The sequence below is a fragment of the Mixophyes fleayi genome, chromosome 1, assembly GCF_038048845.1.
Source record: "Mixophyes fleayi isolate aMixFle1 chromosome 1, aMixFle1.hap1, whole genome shotgun sequence".
Lineage (NCBI taxonomy): Eukaryota > Metazoa > Chordata > Amphibia > Anura > Limnodynastidae > Mixophyes > Mixophyes fleayi.
In genome coordinates, this window is record NC_134402.1 from 369,536,535 (window position 1) to 369,559,859 (window position 23,325).

The 23,325-nt window shown below is 37.8% G+C and overlaps 1 protein-coding gene across 5 annotated transcripts in view; it reads right to left on the reverse strand.

Annotated features, from left to right (window-relative positions):
• Positions 1-663: 663 nt before the first annotated feature.
• The window catches only part of SLC12A2 (solute carrier family 12 member 2), a 78,173-nt gene continuing 55,511 nt past the window's right edge, over positions 664-23,325 (reverse strand). For 3 of the 5 annotated variants that reach the window (XM_075178817.1, XM_075178826.1, XM_075178834.1), the window contains exons 19-27: positions 23,105-23,211; positions 21,434-21,513; positions 13,609-13,740; positions 9,398-9,520; positions 7,188-7,299; positions 6,023-6,109; positions 4,384-4,519; positions 3,322-3,389; positions 664-1,408 (exon numbers count right to left, since the gene is read on the reverse strand). In XM_075178817.1, the coding sequence (XP_075034918.1) occupies positions 1,273-1,408; positions 3,322-3,389; positions 4,384-4,519; positions 6,023-6,109; positions 7,188-7,299; positions 9,398-9,520; positions 13,609-13,740; positions 21,434-21,513; positions 23,105-23,211 (981 nt within the window). In that variant the 3' untranslated portion in view covers positions 664-1,272. Of the gene's footprint in view, positions 1,409-3,321; positions 3,390-4,383; positions 4,520-6,022; positions 6,110-7,187; positions 7,300-9,397; positions 9,521-10,807; positions 10,984-13,608; positions 13,741-21,433; positions 21,514-23,104; positions 23,212-23,325 lie in introns of those variants that run through there. The other 2 variants (XM_075178851.1, XM_075178843.1) reach the window with 2 other exon arrangements.

The window sequence follows — 23,325 nt, forward strand, 5'->3', positions numbered from 1 at the left end:
CTAGAACCTTGTGACATCACTAGTTGCTAACAAAATGGCTACACCACTGTGTGTTGGAGACTGGTCCACCATGATAACAAACGCAGTCTATCAACTAAATGCGCTAGGGAAGCAAACCTGAATCTGTGATTTAAGCTATTCTGTCTCTCACATACAACAGATTGTAAATTGTAATGAATGGTCCTTGAAACTAATTTAACTACAAGACACAGTCGCCAAGTCATTATGAGGGATCTGAAACATAAGACTATGGGGCTTATTCAAGCAGGTGCGCACTACCGAAGGTAATAGGATACTGCAACAATGCAGATTTTTCCTTTGCACCCCAAAATCAGCCTTGTTGCGGTGCAGCGGATCACTGTTGTGCACGTTCCAAGTGCGTTACCGCAATCCCGGCAAATACCTAAGTGAATATGCCCCTATAAGTCATCTGAAGTCTATGGGGCCAAATCTTTTGTGTTTAGCAGAGAAGGAACGATCTACGTCATTAAATAAATGACCCAATAGAAAATGGTGGTGCACTGGTTGGAGGTAATGTTCTACCAATGTTTACGTAATTATACATTGAGTGTCATCCTGACCATATCCACTGGACATGCATGTTATTTTGGTTCTTTTAAAAAAAAAAAATAACCTTTTCAGTTGTTCAAATACACCAATCTGTTAACTTTGTTTTGTCTTTATTGTTGAAATAGCTGTCTTGTTCAAACCCTGTGCATTTTTCTATCAGACACTTAACAAAAATAATACAAAAAAATAACAATGTTTATGTTTGATGGAAGACGGAGAAGCAGCATAAGTTATCGTCAAGGTGGAAGAAACTAGAAACTAAAAAGGTTTTGAACTAAGGTCCAAGCTGAAAGGCAGATTGTACATTCTATACAAGTTTATAAAAAAGGGGGTATGGATGAAGTTTGGTTAAATTTTCAAAAAGGCACCTCAAGGCTAAAGGCTTTTACAAATCTAGAATCCTTTCACTGGTCAAAATAAAAACAAACACACTTTTATTGCTGCTTTTCAAATAGCAGATAAATTAACTTCCATGTATTTAAGTCCCATACATAGGAATCTCCCTTATGAAGCCAAGATCCACTGGTAATGTAACAGAAGCAGTACAACTGCAATATTTTCTCAAGCGTGGAAATACAGTTACTTTTCTCTGTGTGCTTTCAAGTCTGTGGAATCATGAAAGTAGTTCTGGGGTGGAGAGAATGTGGTGATACGTGCACTCCAGCTGCTGAAGTACCATCAGGGCATAGCGGCTGGCAGCACTTAGGAGTAGAATGTAAGGACACTCTGGTGATTTCCGCGTACAAGTAGTATAGGTGGGAGATCTTTAGAAAGTGCCTCTATCCATGCCATGTAAAGTGCACTGGACACTGCGCCTTTTCTTGCAACTGGAAGGCTCCTACCATGAACAAAGAGGAAACAAGTGTCAAGGTCATGTACTTAAACATTCATGAACTACACAACATGCAGTGTGCACTACAGTGTGCACTATTTTCTATTTGAGTGAATGAGCCTCATTCTCCGTCTCATGCATATCAAAGAACGTGGCCACATTTTGTTTTTTTGGAATGGGCCCTACTCTGCCTTTGACGGATTTTCCAGAAGAATGTGCATGGTGGAGAGAGGGGGAAAAAAAAAAAAGTGTCTATTCAAAGACCCCTACCACCATTTCGGGACAAACCCCTTCATTAACTTCCGTTTTCTTACAAAAATGTAAACGTTCTTATTACTTTAGTAGAAATGTGCCTAGAAATGCACTTTCCGCATAAAATGTGTGTGACGAAAAGAGACCGAAAATGATAGCTAGAATCTTATTGGTTGCTTGTTTTTGTGGGTGGATTTAAAACGATGAAAATGAGTGTGTCCCTCGGCAGACACTGCCATTCTTCTATGCAAACTTTTATTCCCTTTTATGCAAAAAGCATACTTTCCCAAATGCATATATATACAATTCATAGCTTATCAGAAAAAGGGATATTACACATAAATATGTGGTGGTAGGGGTACGTATTTTCCAACACACATCAGACTTCCTGCCAGTCATCCTACTGAAGAAACTTGACCCTGTTATCCTTTCAAAAAAATGGCTGGCAAACAATAGCTGGCATTCAGCTGCAAAGCAAGTGCAAATATAATCTCAAACATATCTAATCCTAGTCAGGTATGGGCACTTAGACATACAACACCTTACAAAAGTTTTCAGACCCTTGCCCTATGCTCTCATTTTACTGAACAAATCCTGCACGGACATTTCAGGACAAAGTGCCTTTACAAACAAGTGTGGAAATCAACACTTCATACCAATACAACACAACACAACACAAGGCGACATTAAAAACCAATTTTGACTTCCAGTGCTTTCAAATAAAAATATCAGAAATAACATTTTAGTGTAGGATTCAGTAAAATCAAATAATTTGTCATATGCCTGAAAACTTTTGCAAGACGCTGTATATACTTTTGGATGCTATCAGTAGCTCTTTTATAAAAAGGAACATATATATATATATATATATATATATATATATATATATATATATATATATATTTTAGATTTAGTGATCCTTAATCACCTAAAGGGAGATAGAGATAACTGAGCAATCTCTAGGATCCAGGTGTTTCAGTTTCCGGTGATAAAAGATATGATTCCAATAAGATATGATGGACTTTCCTAATTTGCAGGCACAATTCTGGGTTTTAAACATTTTGTTCATATAAATAACTATTTTTCAGTAATGATTAACTGCACACTATGACACATTTATTCTATACATTGAGACCAATTATCACTATTTTTATTGTCCAAGCTTTAAAGGTTAATGCTTTTTGAAAGAAGAGTACGTAAGATGCCTAAAAATATAATAATCAAAACTAAGAAAGCCCTGATGAATATTTAGTACAACAAGATCCACCTAGACCACGCTGCATGGGATATGTTTAGATGTACTGTCACGGCTGCAAGGGTCACAATAAATTATTGTGAAATACTGGCAACTGATGTACAAATAACTCTTTTACCATATCCATTGTGTGCTAGTTTGATTCAATATGCAGGAAAAGGTCTACCAAGGTGTATAAGCAAAACTTTGGGGTAATTAATGGGATTACAGGATGTTCAGATTTATAGGAGTATGATGGTGAAACATGTGAAGTGAGATTAGCAAAATAAACCATTTACTAAAGGACCATGCCTGCACCGACAATCTGATTGAAAGCATCGTTAGTGAAAATCGAGCCCGGCTATACTCGCAGTAACGCCACATGGTGGATAAATGCTTTGCATAGACACAGAACATATTAATGTAAACTTACATGACAATGACATTGGCTGTGCTTGAGTGCTCTTTCAACAACTCATTTAAACGGATCTGACGGTGAGTCTAGTGCAAAACAAAGAAATGAGAAACAACTGTAAGTACATGAGAATAGATGGTGGACGCTACATGTAAAAATATATCACAGAGGCCCTCTCACAAATACATAATTACACATACTATTTAACTTAACAGGCAACACAATTAAACAGGTGTTTCATTTACTTCTTCTAAATCGACTATTTTACACGCCGCATGAAACTAGCCATATCCTCTGCAGCTATTCATGTGCATTAATGAGAGAACGAACACACCAAAAACTGACAGGGTAAGTAAACTGTCAGAGGTCTGCCAGCTTGAACCACATTGGCTCAGAGCGATCACATGAGATTGTGGTCACAGAATCTTTAGCACAAAAGGACATCTTTGTACATAAGCTAGTTTAAATAATGCTTAGATATTTTAACATGAAGGGCTACATGAAAGCCACCCCCACCCCAAAGAACAGTATGTGCGTTTTTAACTGGATGTTAGAATTAGGCATTTAACCAGATTATTATTAGATTCAGATGTGCATGACAGGTTCACTTTTTTCAGTTACTGCACATATATTTTCTCTGTTCTGAATAAATTACTTTTCTCATTAGTTACATCATTTGCACATATAATACCGGCTCTGTCATTTCTACCTTAATCACTTTATATACAATCCTGCATTTAATGTGATAAACATACCTCCATACTATTAGTAGGACTACTTTATTAAATTGTAAAACAAATTTTAGGAATCACACAAGTGCAGCATTCACCACAAGTCCTGGTGCAATATACTAGAAATCTGAGGAAATGTTAAAGTCATCTGACAGCCTCCGGGTGGATCACTAGCATTCAGTAAGTGACAAATGAAGTTTGACCTCTTGATCAACAATGTGGATAATCACCCGGATGGTGGGAGTTCTGGACTTGTGACACACACACATTTTCTGGTAAATGAAGGTTGTATTTCTTTAAGTATGTGAGGCGAATAGTAGAGCTTTTATTTACACATTATAATGTGTACCTTTGTTTTATACAGCTCTAGCTCGTTATCGGTTATTCTCCATGGTTCTTCCTCTTTCATTTTGTCAGCTACATCTTGTTCCTTCTCATCCTCATGCAGTCTGAATGGTTCAATCATCTCCTCAAAAGCTGCCACGCTGTAAGATACAGGGAAACACCAATGTAAATACAAACTGGAAATGAACAGCACGATTCCTATACCAATTTGCCTGGAAGAAAAGGAGGTGAGCCACCATCATGGTCACTTTCATGTTAAGGTCTTTTGTGGATCTAGGATTAAAGACATGTCCAACATTCACAGCTTTAATACAGTTATTGTTAAGCTCCTTGTAAACATTAACTGCAAATCATCTTTTAAAAATGAAACATGAACAGACAAAGAACTCAATTAGTGTGTTGGCATCCATGGGAATCGGAAAATTCCCATACAGATCTTTTCTGCAAAATCACAAATCCGATTGATGCTTATGGAATGACAGAATCATATTTAGGGGCTGGAAAGCGTGCTAAATCCTGGATTTGTCATAAGTGATTCTGACAAAGCCACACCAAGCAATAAACACGGCTCCAAGCAATCCGTGTACTTGGCAGGCTCCCTGCTTCTTTGAAGTTACACATAAAAGGTGCCACTTCCAGCACTGAAGCCGCTTTTCTCTTTATTAGCGTCATATTTAAAAGCTAAAGACATTATAGGTTAAATTACAAAACAATTTCTAGACTGCTTATCTAAAATATATTGTTTGCCATAAAAAGCATCAAATGAAATATAAAGTTGAGAGCAGTCCAGCTGAACATGTGACTTCTTCTGTAATGTACCATATAAAACGGTATCCATATCTGTTCCAGCAAAATGTAACACGCTCAATGCCATCTGTCTGTGAAGTCACTCCACATCCACTTGAAACAAAAGTGTCTAACGACATCTTTCCTTAATATATACAAAAAATTACACAGTTCCTCCATATACCTCTATCTATCTATATATATATATATATATCTCTATCTATCTATATATATATATCTATCTATATCCCTTACAAGCAATTACAGTCGCTCGCTAGACAGCATTTCTCCTCTTCTACATATTAATAACGTGAAGCGAAGCAGAGAAAGGTAGCATGCATCTTGGATTTAAACTTGGTTACAAATAAGAAACTAAAGTGTTAATTATGGAATACATCTACAGCATTGTAGATGTATTCCATAATTAACACTTTATTATTCAATAGAATATAAAAGGTTACTGAATACCACCAGTGCTGGAGGTCCACGAACAGGAGGCATCAATACGCCCTAGCAGATGCTGCATTCATGAAACACCTCAGAGCTGGGCAGGTATAACTTATTTTCCTCCTAATCATGACAAACCAGAATCAGCTGGTGACTAGATTCAAGCTGAGCACAATTGTGTATAATTGTTTTTCAACATGCAATAACGTGTAGAGCACAGGTAGAGCGAATGGACACACCCATAGTGCTTGAATTAATAAAAGCACTTCACATTTCCAGGAATAGAGTTTATACTCTTGATGCAAGAAAGGTTAACTAAATCCACTTCATCTTTATAATGCTAAAGATAAATGATCTAGTGTAGCTAGCGATATATAAAACCGAAGACACAACATATAAACACAACATACTTCTCTTTCTTTGGCTTCGTGTTGATATCACCAAGGACCATTATGTCAGAAAAGTCAATTCTGAACTTGCTAAGTAATGTTGCCATCCTGAAAAGACACCATCGGTTGTAAGCATTACAGAGGGATCACATGAAAATACAACCACCATTAGCACAAGTACAAGCTGCACAACCCATAACAACCATTCAACACAAGGACATGGTTCATTGGTCTACATGAATATATCAGATTGTCCATGAAGTGCTGGGGGTATCATCTATTTGTTATAAATAAATGTGTACTGCCCTTTACTTGTCAATTTCATGGAACAAATTATTTTGGCGGCTTAGGGTTTATGACAATGTTCTAGTCATTTTTCCCTTTCATCAAGAGATTATCTGGTGATAAATGGAATTAAATTTGTTTTAAGTTGGTTGGTAGTGGGTCACCACTTTGAACAGCAGCTTTTCCCACACTTCTCAAGTAGGAATTACAATGCAATGGTTCATAATCACATAAATACTAAATGGTGGTGAGGGACAAATTAGATTACATTCGCCTGCCTTTTATCTCAAACTGCTGAGTAGTAGCTCTCATCTGACAGTCAGATTTAATCTCCCAATTATAAACACAGTTCCTTATCTCATCACCCTGCTGTATGTGTAACATAGATGTCCAACATTTTCCACAATAATTACATTTCTAACCAGCACAAGTAGTAACACAGCTACTGATTGGGACGGAGAAATGAGGCAGCTCATTTATTATTAAATTCAAGTTTACAAATAAATACATTAATTGGTGGCTTACTGGTTAGCACTTCAGCCTCACAGCACAAAGGTCATCAGTCCGATTCCTGACCATGGCCTTATCTGTGTGGAGTTTGCATGTTCTCCCTGTGTTTGTGTGGGTTTCCTCTGCATACTTCGGTTTACTCCCACAATCCAAAAACATACTGGTAGGTTAATTGGCTGCTATTAAATTAACCTCAGTCTCTTTCTCTCTCTCTGTATGTGTGTATGTTAGGGAATGTAGACTGTAAGCACCAATGGGGCAGGGACTGATACGAGTTCTCTGTACAGCGCTGCGGAATTAGTGGCGCTATATAAATAGATGATGATTAAACTGTAAGGCACCAACATGGTCACTGTTCTTTATACACAAACACAAAATGAAAAATACATACGCTCTCCGGTCATGATCTATCCTGTTAATTTTTCCACCAATAAACACTCTGATCTTGCAGTCAGTCCATTTCTTTTTTGTAGTCAGCAGATATGGTATTAACAATGTCAGACCTGAGCAAAGCGAGAAAGAATATGTTAAAAGGTAATGACGACCTTGAAGAAAGTAACAAAACATATTCAGAGAAAATTTACCCCATAAAACAAAGTTTGACATAAGCCTATATGCATTGCATATCACTTCCCAGCACTGACCAAAACAGACTCTCATAAATCAATATTAAGCAAAGGCCTGATTGCCAATGCCATGAAGCACAGAAAGATTTCGGTTTCAATCGATTGGTAAACGTGGCTGAATTTTTCCTCGGGGAGTTACAATGTTAAGAAGGTCAAAACCGCGCAGCAGCTGAAACTGTATATGAATCAATCCAACATTGAGCAACAGCAGATAGCTTACTCAGCTGGACAGTCTCTGAACATTTGTTCTCTGGCCAAACACTACAAAGCCTGCTGGGTACTAGTGCCCGGAGTGAGGTCCATGCGCCCCTGCTTGTGCATTGTTTTTCCATTGTAGAAATATCAGAAATAGCTAAATCCATTACATTAGGAGCCCCACATCCCCAAAGGCAATACCATGAAAACTGTAAATCTGGAAATAAATATATATATATATATATATATATATATATATATATATATATATATATATATATATATATATATACACATATATACACACACACACACACACATATATACACACATATACACACACATACATATACGTATACACACATACATATACGTAAACACACATACATACATACACACACACACACACAGTAATTGCTTACCTCTAAAGTGAGTTTGTTTATATTAAAGTACCACATATTGTGTGTACATATCTTTTTCAAGAGCAGCCTAATCTGAATTTACCCCAGACTACTCCTTATGCATATAACCTAGTTATATTAACCTAGTTATATAGAGTTAAATCTAAAGTATCCCTCGGTGTACCTTCAGTTTAGATTAAGAACTAAGAATCTAGTTGTATGAAAGCTATGACTTTTGTGGAGTGGGCTATAAACAAAATCATATGCAAATAGCTATACTGGGCTAAACTCACCTGCCAACTTCAACCCACATGAGATGCCTTGACACTGGGAGGTGAGCTTATCCCAGTATAGCAATTTTGTGCACAATAATCTCCTACATATGTATGTGCTGACACATAGTTTGGCGTTTTCACATACACCGTTGACACAGCTGCACTTTTCAAATGATTTTATTCATTTGTGCACATTTCATTAATTTAAAAGAAGTGTTTCACAAATATAAAACCGCATATGTACATACTGGGTAAAACCATGATCTCATACATACATGAGATGCTCATGGATATTCTCAGGGAAACAGTTCTCCTAGATTATGATTTATTCCCCCACAACTAAACAAGGACATTAATTCAACACACTTTATTGAATTAAACAGGCTTTCCTATAGATTTTAACTCACCCTCTCTCACAACAAACCTGTAGAAAGGCAGTCATTTGCTCAATTCAGCAGTGTACCAATACTATTACTGGAGTAATCTGCCTCTGTAATCATCTTGGAATACTGGAGAATCTGTTGAGAATCTATTGTTTGCAGTCCAGTGTTGAATCGCACCCTCTTTCAGCACAACGTTATTACAATTACTGGGATCCCCTACTGGCCAGTTTCTGTAAGTACTACCACCTTGCTGAATTGAATATAGAATATTGTAATGTGCTAAATATCAGAAAGTGGGGTGAGGGGGGGGGGCTGGAAATCAAGGGTTATGTCAAATACTGTACACGTAACATCTTACAGTCACGATACAAGAGTTGTGTGGTACAGCTCTCTGGACTGTAAGTAGAAGTTCCTAAGTATGGCCTTGCGTCTGGAGTATTAGAAGTTATTCCAGTAGGTGATATTTAAAAAAAAATATCAATAAATAAGCACAGAACTCCTTTAAGCCCAAAGAAATGTTCAGGAATAGCTCTCTGTGTAGGATAACTTGCACTTATATCTTGCTCAACGCATATACTAGAACTCAAACACTAAAGTATGTATGAACTGTACTTCTCAAATGCTACATATCCATCAAAAGACCAACAAAGAATACTTTTATGCTGGCCGTTGGAAAAACCAGATAACTCTGCTTTACGTATATTATGACTAATAGTCCTACCTCCATCATCAAACAGCCACCATACATCAACTGTGCTTTTGCCTTGCTTTCTCTGGAACTGTAAGCTGGCGTCCAGGAGTCTCTGGTCCGCAGTGTTCAGTGTCATTCCTTGACCTTTGGAATCTGCAGGCAGGGGAGAACATGATGTAAGGACAACACTCAATGTTATTATTGCTAGTCTTTGTTTACCACATAATGGGTCAATAGAAAGGAGAAGCAAATGTTAGTACTTTCTGCCTTCCTAACAGCGACTCTAGTTTATTGCTCTTTCAGGTGTAGCCTGTGTGCTGAAGTTAAGTCAGTACAGCTTAGTTCTTTCCAACTTAAAAAGCTGGCCAGAGGAAACAAGCAGTGCAGAAATGCACAAGTGTGCCAATGACTACCATCCTTTATATATTAACATTGGCATTAGAAGGAGAATAACAGGTTTCCTTTTTTTTTACTTCAACACCCTTCCATCCCGCTGAACTAACAGAACAGTTCTCCCAAACTCAGGCACTTCAGGAGACAATCCCCCCTCCAACTATGCCCCTGATGTTATTACAGCTGAGCAGATCACTTTCACACTTCTCCCATCTGCTGGACCAGGAGAAGGATCAGGTGCAGCACTGGCAGAATCCTCTATCTCCTGGGCTGCAAGGGCTCTGGACATATGATAATAATAACAATAACTACTAAGGTTTTCCTTAACATAACAAAACAAAAACATGTTGAAAGCCGAGATGAACTGTCACGTATAATTATGATGGGCATGGGCTACTTAATATAACCAATGTTTGAATGAGACCACAATAAAAAAATATAAAGAAATGTAAAAGGGAAAAAGGAAAAAAGGAGTATGTTGAATCTATCATCACCCAGAGCAGGCCTGGCCAACCTGTAGCTCTCCAGGTGTTGTGAAACTACAAGCCCCAGCATGCTTTGCCAGCAGATAGCCAGCCAAACGCTGTCAGAGCATGCTGGGACTTATAGTTTCACAACACCTGGAGAGCCACAGGTTGTCAAGGCCTGATCCAGAGAGACTGGTAATTAGCATTTTTATGGACATTTTCAGTAATAATAAATTTCTGAGGACATCCATAACATGCATACATAGACAGCCAGATAAGACTTCATAGGTGTAAAGAGCAATACATTGGAGACAACCTTTATACAAAGAATTTGTATTCTAGTTTCAACAAGTTGTGCAGGTGAAGCATATAAAATATATCAATTTCAGCTTGTCTGCAGCATAAATAGCACACAACAAAGACCATGGGAAAACCTGAAGATAATATCTAAAACAGTAAGGTTAAAACAGTCCTCATTGCTTCAATACTTATTTTAGACAAGAGATATAGCGTTCCAATACCCTGGTCATGTCAACAGATCTAATTGTTACATCTGCTTATCCTCTACAGCGAAATGCGTGTCACGGTCAGTAAACTAAAGCAAACACACAGTAACGACAAAAGAAATGCACAAAAAGAAGACAGGAAGGTAAAGGAATGAAAGACAAAAAAAAGGAGTGTTACTAAAATAAAAATGATAATGCATGCCTTTTTTCAACAGAGGTTGTGTAGGAGTCTTTCCATCGTCTTCCTCATCTGGATTTTATTTAGAAAGAAAAATGAAAACCAATGTTAATTGTATTAATAGCCAATGAAAATGTAATAATAAATATGAATAACAAATGAATAAAAATTTGTAAAAAAAAACAAAAAAATGCATTCCCAAATAATATATTGCAATGACAACATAATGGAAAATTAAATAATTAAAATGGCTTAGTTTTCATAGGGCTAGTAATTTACAAGATAAATATGAAGACACACAGTGAGCAACAATACAAACATACTGGAAACACAGGGTTGACTCAAACACTGCATAAACCACTTTATATCCATAAAGTTACTACTTCCAGGTCGAATAATTGCAAGTGATCCCAAATTGCAAGTGACCTACAAGCCAAAGGTAACTGTAAAATCGCAAGGTTTGCATGCACGCAAAAATGCGTTCATACATTCATTGCTGCAGCTATACTTTTATTAACTTTTTATTTAAGTCTTGGATTACAGACATACAAATGAGAGCCTGAAGTATACAAATTGTAATCACACTGGAAAAAAAAATATTTAAACAATATAACCGATAAGTAAACAGGAACATAAGGTAAAACAAATGGTATGTGTTATGGAGAGGGAGCGTAGTAGAGGTCGTCACTCATAGAAAGGGTCATTTATTATGGGCTTCAGGAGCAGTGGTCTAACGCAATGTGAGGTAAGACAGGGAAAGAGGTAGGAGTATCATTCCGGTGTCAGGCTGCACAATGGATAGGGGTACACTACATATATAGCCAGGTGGGCAGATCTGGAGGAATATGTCTACTTTATCATGCAGAGGATGAGTAATTTTTTCCATGTGGGCTATAAACCACACGTAGGATTTTAGTGAAGAAACGCAGGGAAAGCTATCACGCTTCCAATATTTGTAATTAGACACCGGGCAGCAGCAAGGATATGAGCAGCTAGCTTTGATAAGTGATTTTCTGCATCTTGGAGAGAGTGGCAAAAGAAGGACGGACCAGGATTTTCGGATTGGACACAGGAGGAGTGAGGAGAGAATGGCCCAAACCTTATCACAGAAGGAAGTTATTTTTTGGCAGGACCAACAGATATGTATTAAGGTCCCTATTTGACCACAGCCCCACCAGCAGACAGGAGAGGTGAAAAGTAGAATTTAGCAAGTTTGTCGGCAGTAAGATATCATCTAAAATAGACTTTATAAGCATTCTCCTTAATCAAGGTGGAGATTGAGTTAAGAGGCCACCTCCGCCCTTATGGTTTCCTAATAATCCTCCTCCGGAGTGGATCCCAGGTCCCTCTAACGCCTGTTTCCAGATACCAGTATGCTGTTAAGAATAAAGTGAGGAGATCATGCTCCTCTTCAGAAGCTAAGAGAGAGAAAGTCCCTCAAAAGGAGAAGCAGGTTGAGGGGTCTTCCCAAGAGAAGAGGGTGTACAAAGTGCCTGAGTTGTAGTTATTAAAAAAAAAAGATGTATGTGTTTTGAGGTTAGGGTTTTTGTAGCAAAGGCCTTCAAAGGCCAAGAGGTCCCCAGCGAAAACTCTCTACCTGCATCTGTATTTTAATCTAGTGTAGAGATATGTCCGGTGTGATTCGCCGTAATCAATTCGGAGACTTGCACCTGGCTTATGGGATACACAAATATGCCTCCTAAAAGGTGTATCAAATATCTTTACATGAAAATCAATAAAGCTGAAAGTACAGTAGTAAGTTGTGCACCTGTGCAATGCCATACATTTTACGTAGTACAAGTGGCATTACATCCAATTTTACATCAGACCCACAGTGTTTGCTGTACAGACTGAGTGTTGTACCATGTTAGTAATACCACTCTCACTGAAGAGAATCTAACTCACAGAACATGAACATATTATAGAGTAAGTTAAAGCTGAAATCCCCCATTTCAAAACTCTGCAATTGCCACTGAAATCAAATGTAGTTTGTTACAAAAATTGATTTAACTGAAAATGGTCCACAAACTAAAATCTTAAAAAAAAAAAAAAAAAAAGGGGGAAAAAAATAAAAAAATAAATTACTGATTACTTGATATTGCAAACTTAAGACACTTAATTTCTTTATAAGGCAACTTGGGTTCAAAATCACTTGACGGCCTCTATCCAAGTGTATAAGGAGAATGAAAGCATACATGTCAAATATACGTAACCAGCATAGATTGAGCAACAGACTTTTATGAAGCCACAGAAGAAACGTTTTTTAAATAGTCAGCTGTTCATCGGGCATTTGCAGGATCTAGTAGACATACAAATATAGAAACATCTCGTCATAAAGAACAAAGGAAGGAAAAAGAAAGGAAGGAGTTTAATAAGTATAACAGAGTGAGGAGAGCCAGTAGTAAATTCTAGACACCGTGGTTACCTAATTATTGGGACTAGTACAGGCCTGGCTAACAGCAGCCTAATCTACAAATACAAACAAAACCGGAGCCCATGACATTACATAGTTGTATGGTATTCATTCTATTCTAGAAATATCAAGTCACATTACTTTCCAAACAAAAAGAGGCCAAATAAATAATTTTACATTAGTTTTGTTGGCTCACCATCTTCCACTAATTGTTTCTATGGGAGTAGTTAAGATTATTTACTGCAACCTTGTAGAAAATTAAGCTTTTTGTATTATGTGGATACCTTTTCTCGTCAGGGAGCTGGTGTCACTGGAGTGGACTTTTGAGGACTCTGCCTCTGCCTTTTTACTATAGTCTACATTCACAACCACATCTTTGGTGCCAGGAGACTTCTCTTGTGAAGACAGCAATTCCTCTAAAATAGAAAGGAGAAAATAAGAAAACAAATCCCGATTATTTTCTGACCATGCTATTGCATGCAGCATTATGCCTACAACAGTAATAACTAATTATTCATCATTCATTTGCCAAATATAAGGGACTATACAGTCATGGCCAAAAGTTTTGAGAATGACACAAGTATTGGATTTTACAAAGTTTGCTGCTTCAGTGTTTTTATACCTTTTTGTCAGATGTTGCTATGGTATACTGAAGTAAAATTACAAGCATTCCATAAGTCTCAAAGGCTTTTATTGACAAATACATTAAGCTTATGCAGAGTGTCAATATATGCAGCGTTGACCCTTCTTTTTTAAGACCTCTGCAATTCGCCATGCAATGCTGGGCGAATCAACTTCTGGCCCACATACTGACTGATGGCCGCCCATTCTTGCCTAATCAATGCTTGGAGTTGGTCAGAATTTGTTGGTTTTTATTTGTCCTCTGAGGATTGACCACAAGTTCTCAAAGGGATTAAGGAAGTTTCCTGGCCATGGACCCAAAATTTTGATGTTTTGATCCCCCCTGTGCCACTTAGTTATCACTTTTGCCTTATGGCAAGGTGCTCCATCATGACGGAAAAGGCATTGTTGATCACCAAACTATTCTTGGATAGTTGGGAGAAGTTGCTGTTGAAGAATGTTTTGGTGCCATTCTTTATTCATGGTTGTGCTCTTAGGCAAAATTGTGAGTGAGCCCACTCCCTTGGCTGAGAAGCAACCCAACACATAAATGGTCTCAGGATGCTTTACTGTAGGCATGACACAGGACTGATGGTAGCGCTCACCTTTCCTTTTCCCGACAAGCATTTGTTCAGATGCCCCAAACAATCTGAAAGGGGATTCATCAGAGAAAATGACCATCTGTCCATGTTTTTCTGGGAGAGTTGTGGATTCTTTACTGGCCTTCTTGACACCAGGCCATCCTCCAAAAGTCTTCTCCTCACTGTGCGTTCAGATGCACTCACATCTGCCTGCTGCCATTCCCGAGCAAGCTCTGCACTGGTGGGCCCCGATTCCCCAGATGAATCAACTTTAGGAGAATTGGCACTTGCTGGATGTTCTTGGGCACCCTGAAGCCTTCTTCACAACTTTTGAACCTCTCTCCTTGAAGTTCTTAATGATCCGATAAATGGCTGATTTAGGTGCAATCTTACTAGAAGCAATATCCTTGCCTGCAAAGCACTTTTTGTGCAAAGCAATGACGACTGCTTTTGTTTCCTTGCAGGTAACCATGGTTAACAATGATTTCAAGCACCACCCTCCTTTAAAGATTCCAAGATTCTCTTGTTAACACACGTGTTAACAAGAGAATTACTGACCTGATGTCAGCTGGTCTTTTGTGGCAGGGTTGAAATGCAGTGGAAATGTTGTTTTGGGGATAAACTTCATTGTCATGGCAAAGAGGGACTTTGAAATTAATTGCAATTGATTTGGTCACTCTTCATGGCATTCTGGAGTATATGCAAATTGCCATCATGAAAACGAACAGACTTTGTGAAAAATAATACGTGTGTCATTGGCCATGACTGTATACTGCTTTTTAGATCCCATAAAGGCATATGTTGAAGAAACACTAAAAACTTAACTCCTTTATGCTTCTCCTAAAGGGCTTCCATATTTCTGATTGATGCTAGTGAACGCTGCTTTAACATAGCTAAATTTATCTCCAGAAAGGTGACTGGCTTAAACATGTAACATACTGTATAAATGTGTGCATGTAACTCCATATTTTATTAAGTAAACCCTTATATGAGAAGCAGGTGTGCTCACACCATGGTGATGAACTCAAGTGTTTCCTGGAATGGAATCCTTTAGAACAAGCATATAGGTATTCAACAATTTAGGATGTTTGAAGCCAGGATATTGTCTTTAGCGTGTATGTATACTGGATTAAAAGACAATTTGTAATAAATCCACTGCATGAATAAAATGTCTATGGGGTAATAAAGGTCATTGTATCCAACAAAACTGTAAGCAAGCCCTTAACATTAAAACCTCAAAACCATTATATCTATCTATATATTTATATCTACACAGAATGTGGAATATAACTCTGGGCCATGGTGTTCTGAAGCCACACTGACATCCACAGACTTGGGCAGCTATTGACTGGAATTTATTGAACCTTTAATTTCCAATCAGACAAGCGACAGAGAATTGTAGTAATTCAGACTTCAATTACAAAAGGCTTCCAGGACAAAAACAGGGAGATGGTGGAATTATATAGGGGGCAAAATTAAACGTTGAAAGTGAGGTAATAAATAAATATATATATATATATATATATATCCAGCCATATATATATATCCCCTACTTTAAATTAACAGAATATTATAAGTCGCCAGTGGTTATGTGACCAAATAAATGAAAAGACTGCAGGGGACTTCTAATATCCATAATGATTAACAATAAGGTGTGCGGAATCCCTTATATTGCACACTTTTTCCTAATAAACACTTAAAGTGATGACACCCAAACTACTTTATTATAAACAATGACTTTATAATTTACCATTTAAACATATACTATTACTTACAACAGTTTATAAAATATTAGCAACAAAACTTGTGAAGGAAAAAAGGCTCAGGTTTAGTCAAATGTGTATATATATTTGTAGTCATAAACCTATTTAGATTATTTTTAGGGTTGAGAAAAGATTGTGCACTTTGTAGATAAAAGTGTATGGGAACACAAGAACATTTACAACTTCCTCATTCTCAGTATGCAGTAAATTGTTTCCTGCCCTTTATAAAAGAGAGTGGCAGCAGCACTGCCAAGCGGACACTAGCGTTTAGACAGATACTAACCATCAGGAAATTCCTTTTGTCTGGACCATAAATTAGGTTGATTAATAAGAAATGCACCTAAAACTTTCCCATGGAAGGTACTCAACACTGTACATTTAAAATATCCACATACTGTAGCCTGAATAAGTAAAACATCTGTGGCCTGCAAATCACTGTGTTACTCCACAAAAGTGTATAAACATGTTCCAGATTACCACTCAAAAATGCCTAACCCCAACAATGCTAGGGGGAGACATTAAGCAAACATAACAAATAACTTATGTATCTGCTAAACATGAATGGGGAAAAGTCTACACTTCAATTACAGATCAATTAAAGCCCACAACAGACATCTTTAACGAACAACTGATTTCAAACACATTTTCTGGTGCAAAGCAAGCGGTAAAATACACGGTTAAGTATTTTACCTACCTACCCACCCCTCCATTACAGTCAGCTAAATCCATGTTTATAGGATGGGACGCTCAATTAATGTTATGCATAGCAAAATGGTGCCCAATCCCAGTGTATAAATCAACCAATCTGCAGCATTTATTTCACTTTGGTGTCAGCCAATCCCAGGTGCTCTGGGTTTACACTGCTGCAAGATAGAGAATCACCACACCAAATTCTGCTCTCTCTAAAAATCAACATATCACTTATTTCTGATGTGAGGTTATCCGGAAACAAGACAAAAACATACACTAATGACGCAGACCGCAGGATAGTGAGAGTCTGGGGAGAATACAAATGAGGCTAAGTGAAAACATAGGCAAAGAACAGGAGTCAGGGACTGGGAGGACCTTAAAAGTTTCTATTTGTAATCCCACAAACAATATGCACTAAGGAATAGCAAACTATTCATGGCAGTGTTGGTCCTAATTTAAAACTGAACACCCTATCCCAGTATGAAAAACCACCGATAGTAGATTTTCCTGTAAAAGGCATTCTACAGACCAGGATACTAAGGGAGTCCTGACATGCTTTCTACATTTATATTACCCCCATAAAAGAGTCTCTGTCATTCCTTAAAAAAAAAAAAAAAAAATACACAATAGCTAAGCTTGCCGGAAATGAGCCTTTCCTGTGGTATTTCATTTTATCTATAAATAAATAAATAAATAAATAAATCAATCATCTGCCTGTAAAGACGTCCCAACCAGGAACTATTTGCATGGAATAAAAAGAACAATATAACAGAACCTTGAAGCAGGAGATTATTTAAAAAAAAAAACAAAAAAAACATCTAAAAGGGACCAAGACATAGCAATCTGTAGAAAAAGCAACATTAAACATCCTCTTGTCCATTTTTTTTTTTTTTTGCAATTCATGTCCCTTAACTGATAAGATGATCTGCAAATATTATTATCTGCTTTTTAATGTAGAATTTTCAACAACCCCAAGGCTTATTGCAAGCAGCCAGTTTTAACATGTCTGTATAGTGTCCACATATTCATCAGGTATATGAAAGAGAAACACATATGCACTTAATCATGGGGGGAAAAAATAAGCACCTGTGCACATATGCTTTTTTCTGTGTGTCCACGTTCGCCCAGCATTATGGGAATATAGCCATATAGGCAGCACTTTTTTTCCCCCAAAGTGTACCAGTCTTATCTCTCTTATCTCTCCTCTGCCACAGCACAAGCAGATTAAAATGATCAGAGTTCACTAATTCTCAAGGATAATTGTGTTTAGATTAGTGTTGCTGCTCTGTGCAAAAGTGCAAAAGAAAAAATTAGCTGCCTGCCAAGCTCTACTGTAGCACATAAAGGAAAAACTGGAATAATATGTCTTCCAACTCGATGACCATAGGCTGAAATCTCCTCTGTCAAAGGAAAAGGAAAGCCCAGAATACTATTGTTTCCACAGTGATGCACATGGGCTGAAATTTCCTGATCTGTTAATAGCACAAGTTGTGGATAATATCACAATTGTTAATCATGACATTATGTAGACAATGTTAGCAATGTCCAGAGAAGATGTTACAAAACCTTACAGAGGTAATTTTGGGTGGCTATTTTCTCCTGAGATCTGCAGCAAGCACCTTTGTTGAGTTTGGAGCAATATTAACCCATTACGTCCAAAATACTGTTGTGGTTTTACAAAGCTAAATTAAAGCCACTACCAAGCACTTGTGTCTCATACAGTGCAAACAGTTGATCTTATTATCGCCAATCGGCTATTTAAAGCACCGTTTGTCTTCCAGCAACATCCTTCAACAGGCACTCAGATAGGAACACTGGATAGCAGATTAAGAGCTTCCCTGACGAATCACAGCTTAGCCTCAAATGTCTTATTTCAGATTGGATCATCACCATTTATTTATATAGCACCACTGATTCCGCTGGACTGTACAGAGAACTCATTCACATCAGTCCCTGCCCTATTGGAGCTTGCAGTCTAAATTCAGAGAGACAGAGAGACTATGGTCAATTTTGATAGTGGATGCTCTGTTTTATGCGGCAGACATCACTACACCTCCTGTGGCTTACTTTAGTGCTGGCCACACACACAAGTTGATCTGGTTATTCATCTGAGTGCGAAACAGGATTTGTTTCCATTTGCCTAATGGTGCGTTTGTCCAAATTGGTCAGATAAGGCAACTGGGCATTCCAAATCACCAGGGTGGTTCTAAGTGTGGCAGAAGATGTGCACACAGACAGATTAACTGTAATCTGCTGGCTAGATTTACAGACAAAAAGGAAAATTCATTCATTTTAAACATGCTTTAAAGGTGATACCCAAAAAAATGTAAACTGTTTTTGTTTCCCGACCATGGCCTTATCTGTGTGGAGTTTGTATGTTCTCCCTGTGCTTGTGTGGGTTTCCTCCGGGTGCTCCAGTTTCCTCCCACACTCCAAAAACATACTAGTAGGTTAAATGGCTGCAATCAAAATTGACCCTAGTCTCTCTCTCTCTCTGTCTGTGTGTCTGTGTGTGTGTGTGTGTGTGTGTTAGGGAATTTAGACAATGGGGCAGGGACTGATGTGAATGAGTTCTCTGTACAGCGCTGTGGAATCAGTGGCGCTATATAAATAAATGGTGATGATGATGTGACATTCAGACGCATTAGCGCTCAGTAAAACACATTGGAGGACATAGCACACTATGCTGCAGCAATGCACAAATGCATCAATGAACAGCCTCCTAACGCTCTGTTAATATCAGGACAAAGTTCAAGGATATGTTTTTCAACACCCATGTGTCAGAGCTATACATAGACCATCGTAACATATCACAGGGGTTAGCACCACTGTTCCTTGGGGTTGATTCTAACCAGGGCACTATCTGTGTGGAGTTTGTATGTTCCCCCCACGTTTGCGCGGGTTACCTCCGGGTGCTTCAATTTCTTCCCACACTACAAAAACATACTGGTAAGTTAACAAATGTCCCTTATATATGTACGTTTATGTGGATAGAATTTAGACTCCAATGGGGGCAGTGACTGATGCAATATTCTCTGCAAAGTGCTGGCATTATACCAATAAATGATAATAGATGGGCTAAAGCCCTTGTTCTTCAGTGGGAACAGGTTTGACATCGATCTAACTGCCACGACAAATGCTGCAATAAAGGAGCTTACATTTTTCGGTTTAGTGGCCTTGTAAGAGATTGGCGATAGGTTGGTGATTGCTTTCTTTGGAATGGAATATTTTCAGCTGTTCGTAACCAAACCATTTGGCAGTCATTAAGACCACCTACTTTTAATGTGACACTTAAAGCAAAAGTGTGACTATTTATAGACCATTTACTTTACATGTGTTTAATTAATAAACAAATGCAATTCCATCAATAGAAGTGGAGCGTAATAAGTGTCAAAACAACTGTGCTTAGAACAAACATGCAAGCACATGAGGTAGTGTGAAAGGGTTGATGAACATCTGTGCTATGTGAAATTCCAGCCATTGTCTGAAAATCCACGCTGCTCACGGCAGACAGAAGGCAACGTTTACAATATGTGCCATCTGTCAGCAAAATGATTGTCAACCAACTTCACCCTGCCCATGTAATTAGGACCTCTCAGCTTTTCTGGTCTCAGTTTCCTCTCATACAATGGCTGCTACAAAGTCATTTGCCTTAGGGTGGGGAGAAAACGCTTTAATAATAGCTTGTCCTGTCACAGCTTCCTCTGGCATCCTCTTGATGTCCTTCATGATATTTTTATCTCTACACTTCATGCCGATATAGTCATTGGAAAGTTTCATTTGTTCCTATTAGTATGTTAAATACTTTCCAGCAGCTACTCAAGTCATGAATATATTACACGTGGGTAGAAAACGGTTTCAGCTATGAGATGCCGAGATGTACTAATCAGGAAGTGCCCGAAAGGCAATCAGGAGAAAGATAAACAAGCCATTAACAATATTAAATAATAATAATAAAAAAATTAAATTAAAAAAGTAAAAATAGTTAATTCACATTTTTACATTTCTGTCCCTGATTACGATCTGTACTGGACACTAAAGGGCTAATGTAACATAGTGCTATGTGCACATATATGTGTTGTGATTTATAGAAACCAATCAGATTTTTGCTTTCTTCATTTCCCAACCTGCATTCAAAAATTAAGAGTTGCTCTTGGATTAATTGCTATAGGTTGCAGCAGAATTATTTCTTCATTTAACGATTTACAAACCAAATTAATAGCGCTTTATGTCTCAAATGAATAAAAATTGTAATGGCCCAGTTTACTTGCTGCAGATTTTGAAAGCACCGTTTGCCATTGAGGTTAAATAGGATTATAAGCAGTGCACAGGAACAGAGATTACAAATAAGAGGTCATATTGGGAGCTATGTAAAAAGAATAACATGGAATGGTTGAAGTCACACAGACTCAGATAGTACTATATCCTATTTATCATATATTAGGTTTAATTACCTTGTCCTTGGAGATGTGAAATATCTAAGCCCTCTCTCAGTCGGATGACCACAGCACCGTACTGGTAATCAAAAGCATCACTGAGAAAATAAACAACACCACATGCTTAAAATGCCCATATTATCAAATTCATCAACGTGGGATGCATTATTGGTTTTAGTTTAGTTTATGTACATGGACAACAACCCTACGTAAATGCAATGTATGTCTCTACACCCTTGTGCACAGAACTAAATTAATTAGTTAATGTTTATATAACAGTTATTTTCATCTCCATCCCAGTGAAACCATAACTAGGGTGCTCCAGATGAAGGGGTGTCCCTGCTCCTGTAATATCACCCTGAATAAGTTATAGTCCTCAAGTTAGTTTATCATTTGTAGGCAGACATGGGGTTAAAGTGGTTTACACAGATCAGAGGAAGGTATGTGCTGGTTGTCTCTGTTTATTGGCGCTTATGTAAAGTCTGCAGCTCTAAGTTTCTAAAATTAGCAACAGAGATTTTCTTTCATTTACAAAGTATTACACCTGTCAGGCTACCTGGTAAAATATGCAAAAATACCCGAGAGACAAGCATGTAAAATTGCTGTGTAATAGAAAACACTAACAAGAAACCCAATTGACCATAGATGCTACTCTCCTGGAATCTCCATGGGACTCCCAAACTAGGCGAGACCTCCAAGACATCCCAGGAAAGCAGAAAATTCTGCCCCATTACATCGTCAAGCCACACCCACATTAGTAACCCCAAAAGGGGCGAGATGTGGCGGCACAAATCACGTCACCATAAACATTTGCCCAGCCCACTCGATGATGCAATGGTTTCACCAAGTCACGGAAAACTCCTATTTTTATACCTACCATACACCTTTCCCAGAAGGTAGGTATAAACAGTAGGCAAGCAGAATTTAAACAACAAAATAAATAGATCACTAAACCCATAATACCATTCACTAAAATACAAATATAACAAAGTCTCACTATAAAACTTTAATCACAAAGACAACTTTAAAGTCAAATTGTAGCGGCCATTTAAGTCATTTTTTTGCTCAGTGCTATATCTGGAGGATAAAGCTATAGCACATGCAACATCTACCAAGGTATCACTGCACATTGAAAGTGTTAAAATTCACTAAGGATTACATCAGGTTGTCTTGTATTCAGCTCCAAAATATATAATATGCTGTAAATATAAGCTTCCAATGCAGACAGCTCCAGCTGTGAAAATCTAGTGCAATCCAGGGAAAATGTGTTTCAGAAAGCATGTGGATATTTTCAGACAGCAATTGTCTGTAATCATGAGCTGCAGGACTTACATGTGTGTAACTAGCCTGTACAGGTCTGTCCTTCTAGCCCTCATATAAATGATTTTGTGAAAACAGCCAGGCTTGGCAACAGAACAGAAATCAAAAGCACATTATGCATCAGAGGTGGCAAAAGGGGAAAAAGCATTCTCAGAACTGGCACAAAGGGCTTCAGAATAAGACATAGAAGAAAAAAAATAAGAGGAAGTTCCAAAAATGGACACATTCCCGCAAAGATTCTGTAAAGTAATCAGATATCTATTCTCCACGTGACCAACATTACTACTCAAAGTAGTCTTTTACATTACTGTCTGCATACACTACATAGATTCATTACTGACAGATGGCTGAAAATGTGCCTATACTTACTGGAACAAATTAATGTAAGTTTCCACTTCTTTCATATCAGACTGAATCCAATTATTTTTGAAGCCAATCACAAGGGTATTTGGTCTCATTCGCCCCAGTCCAGCAGCCTAATATAAACAAAACACAAAAGAAAAAGTTGAACAAAAAATAAATAAATAAAAAAAATAAAAAACAAATGCAAAGTACAGCCTGAGTAAAATCTTAATTGCAATATAAAATCA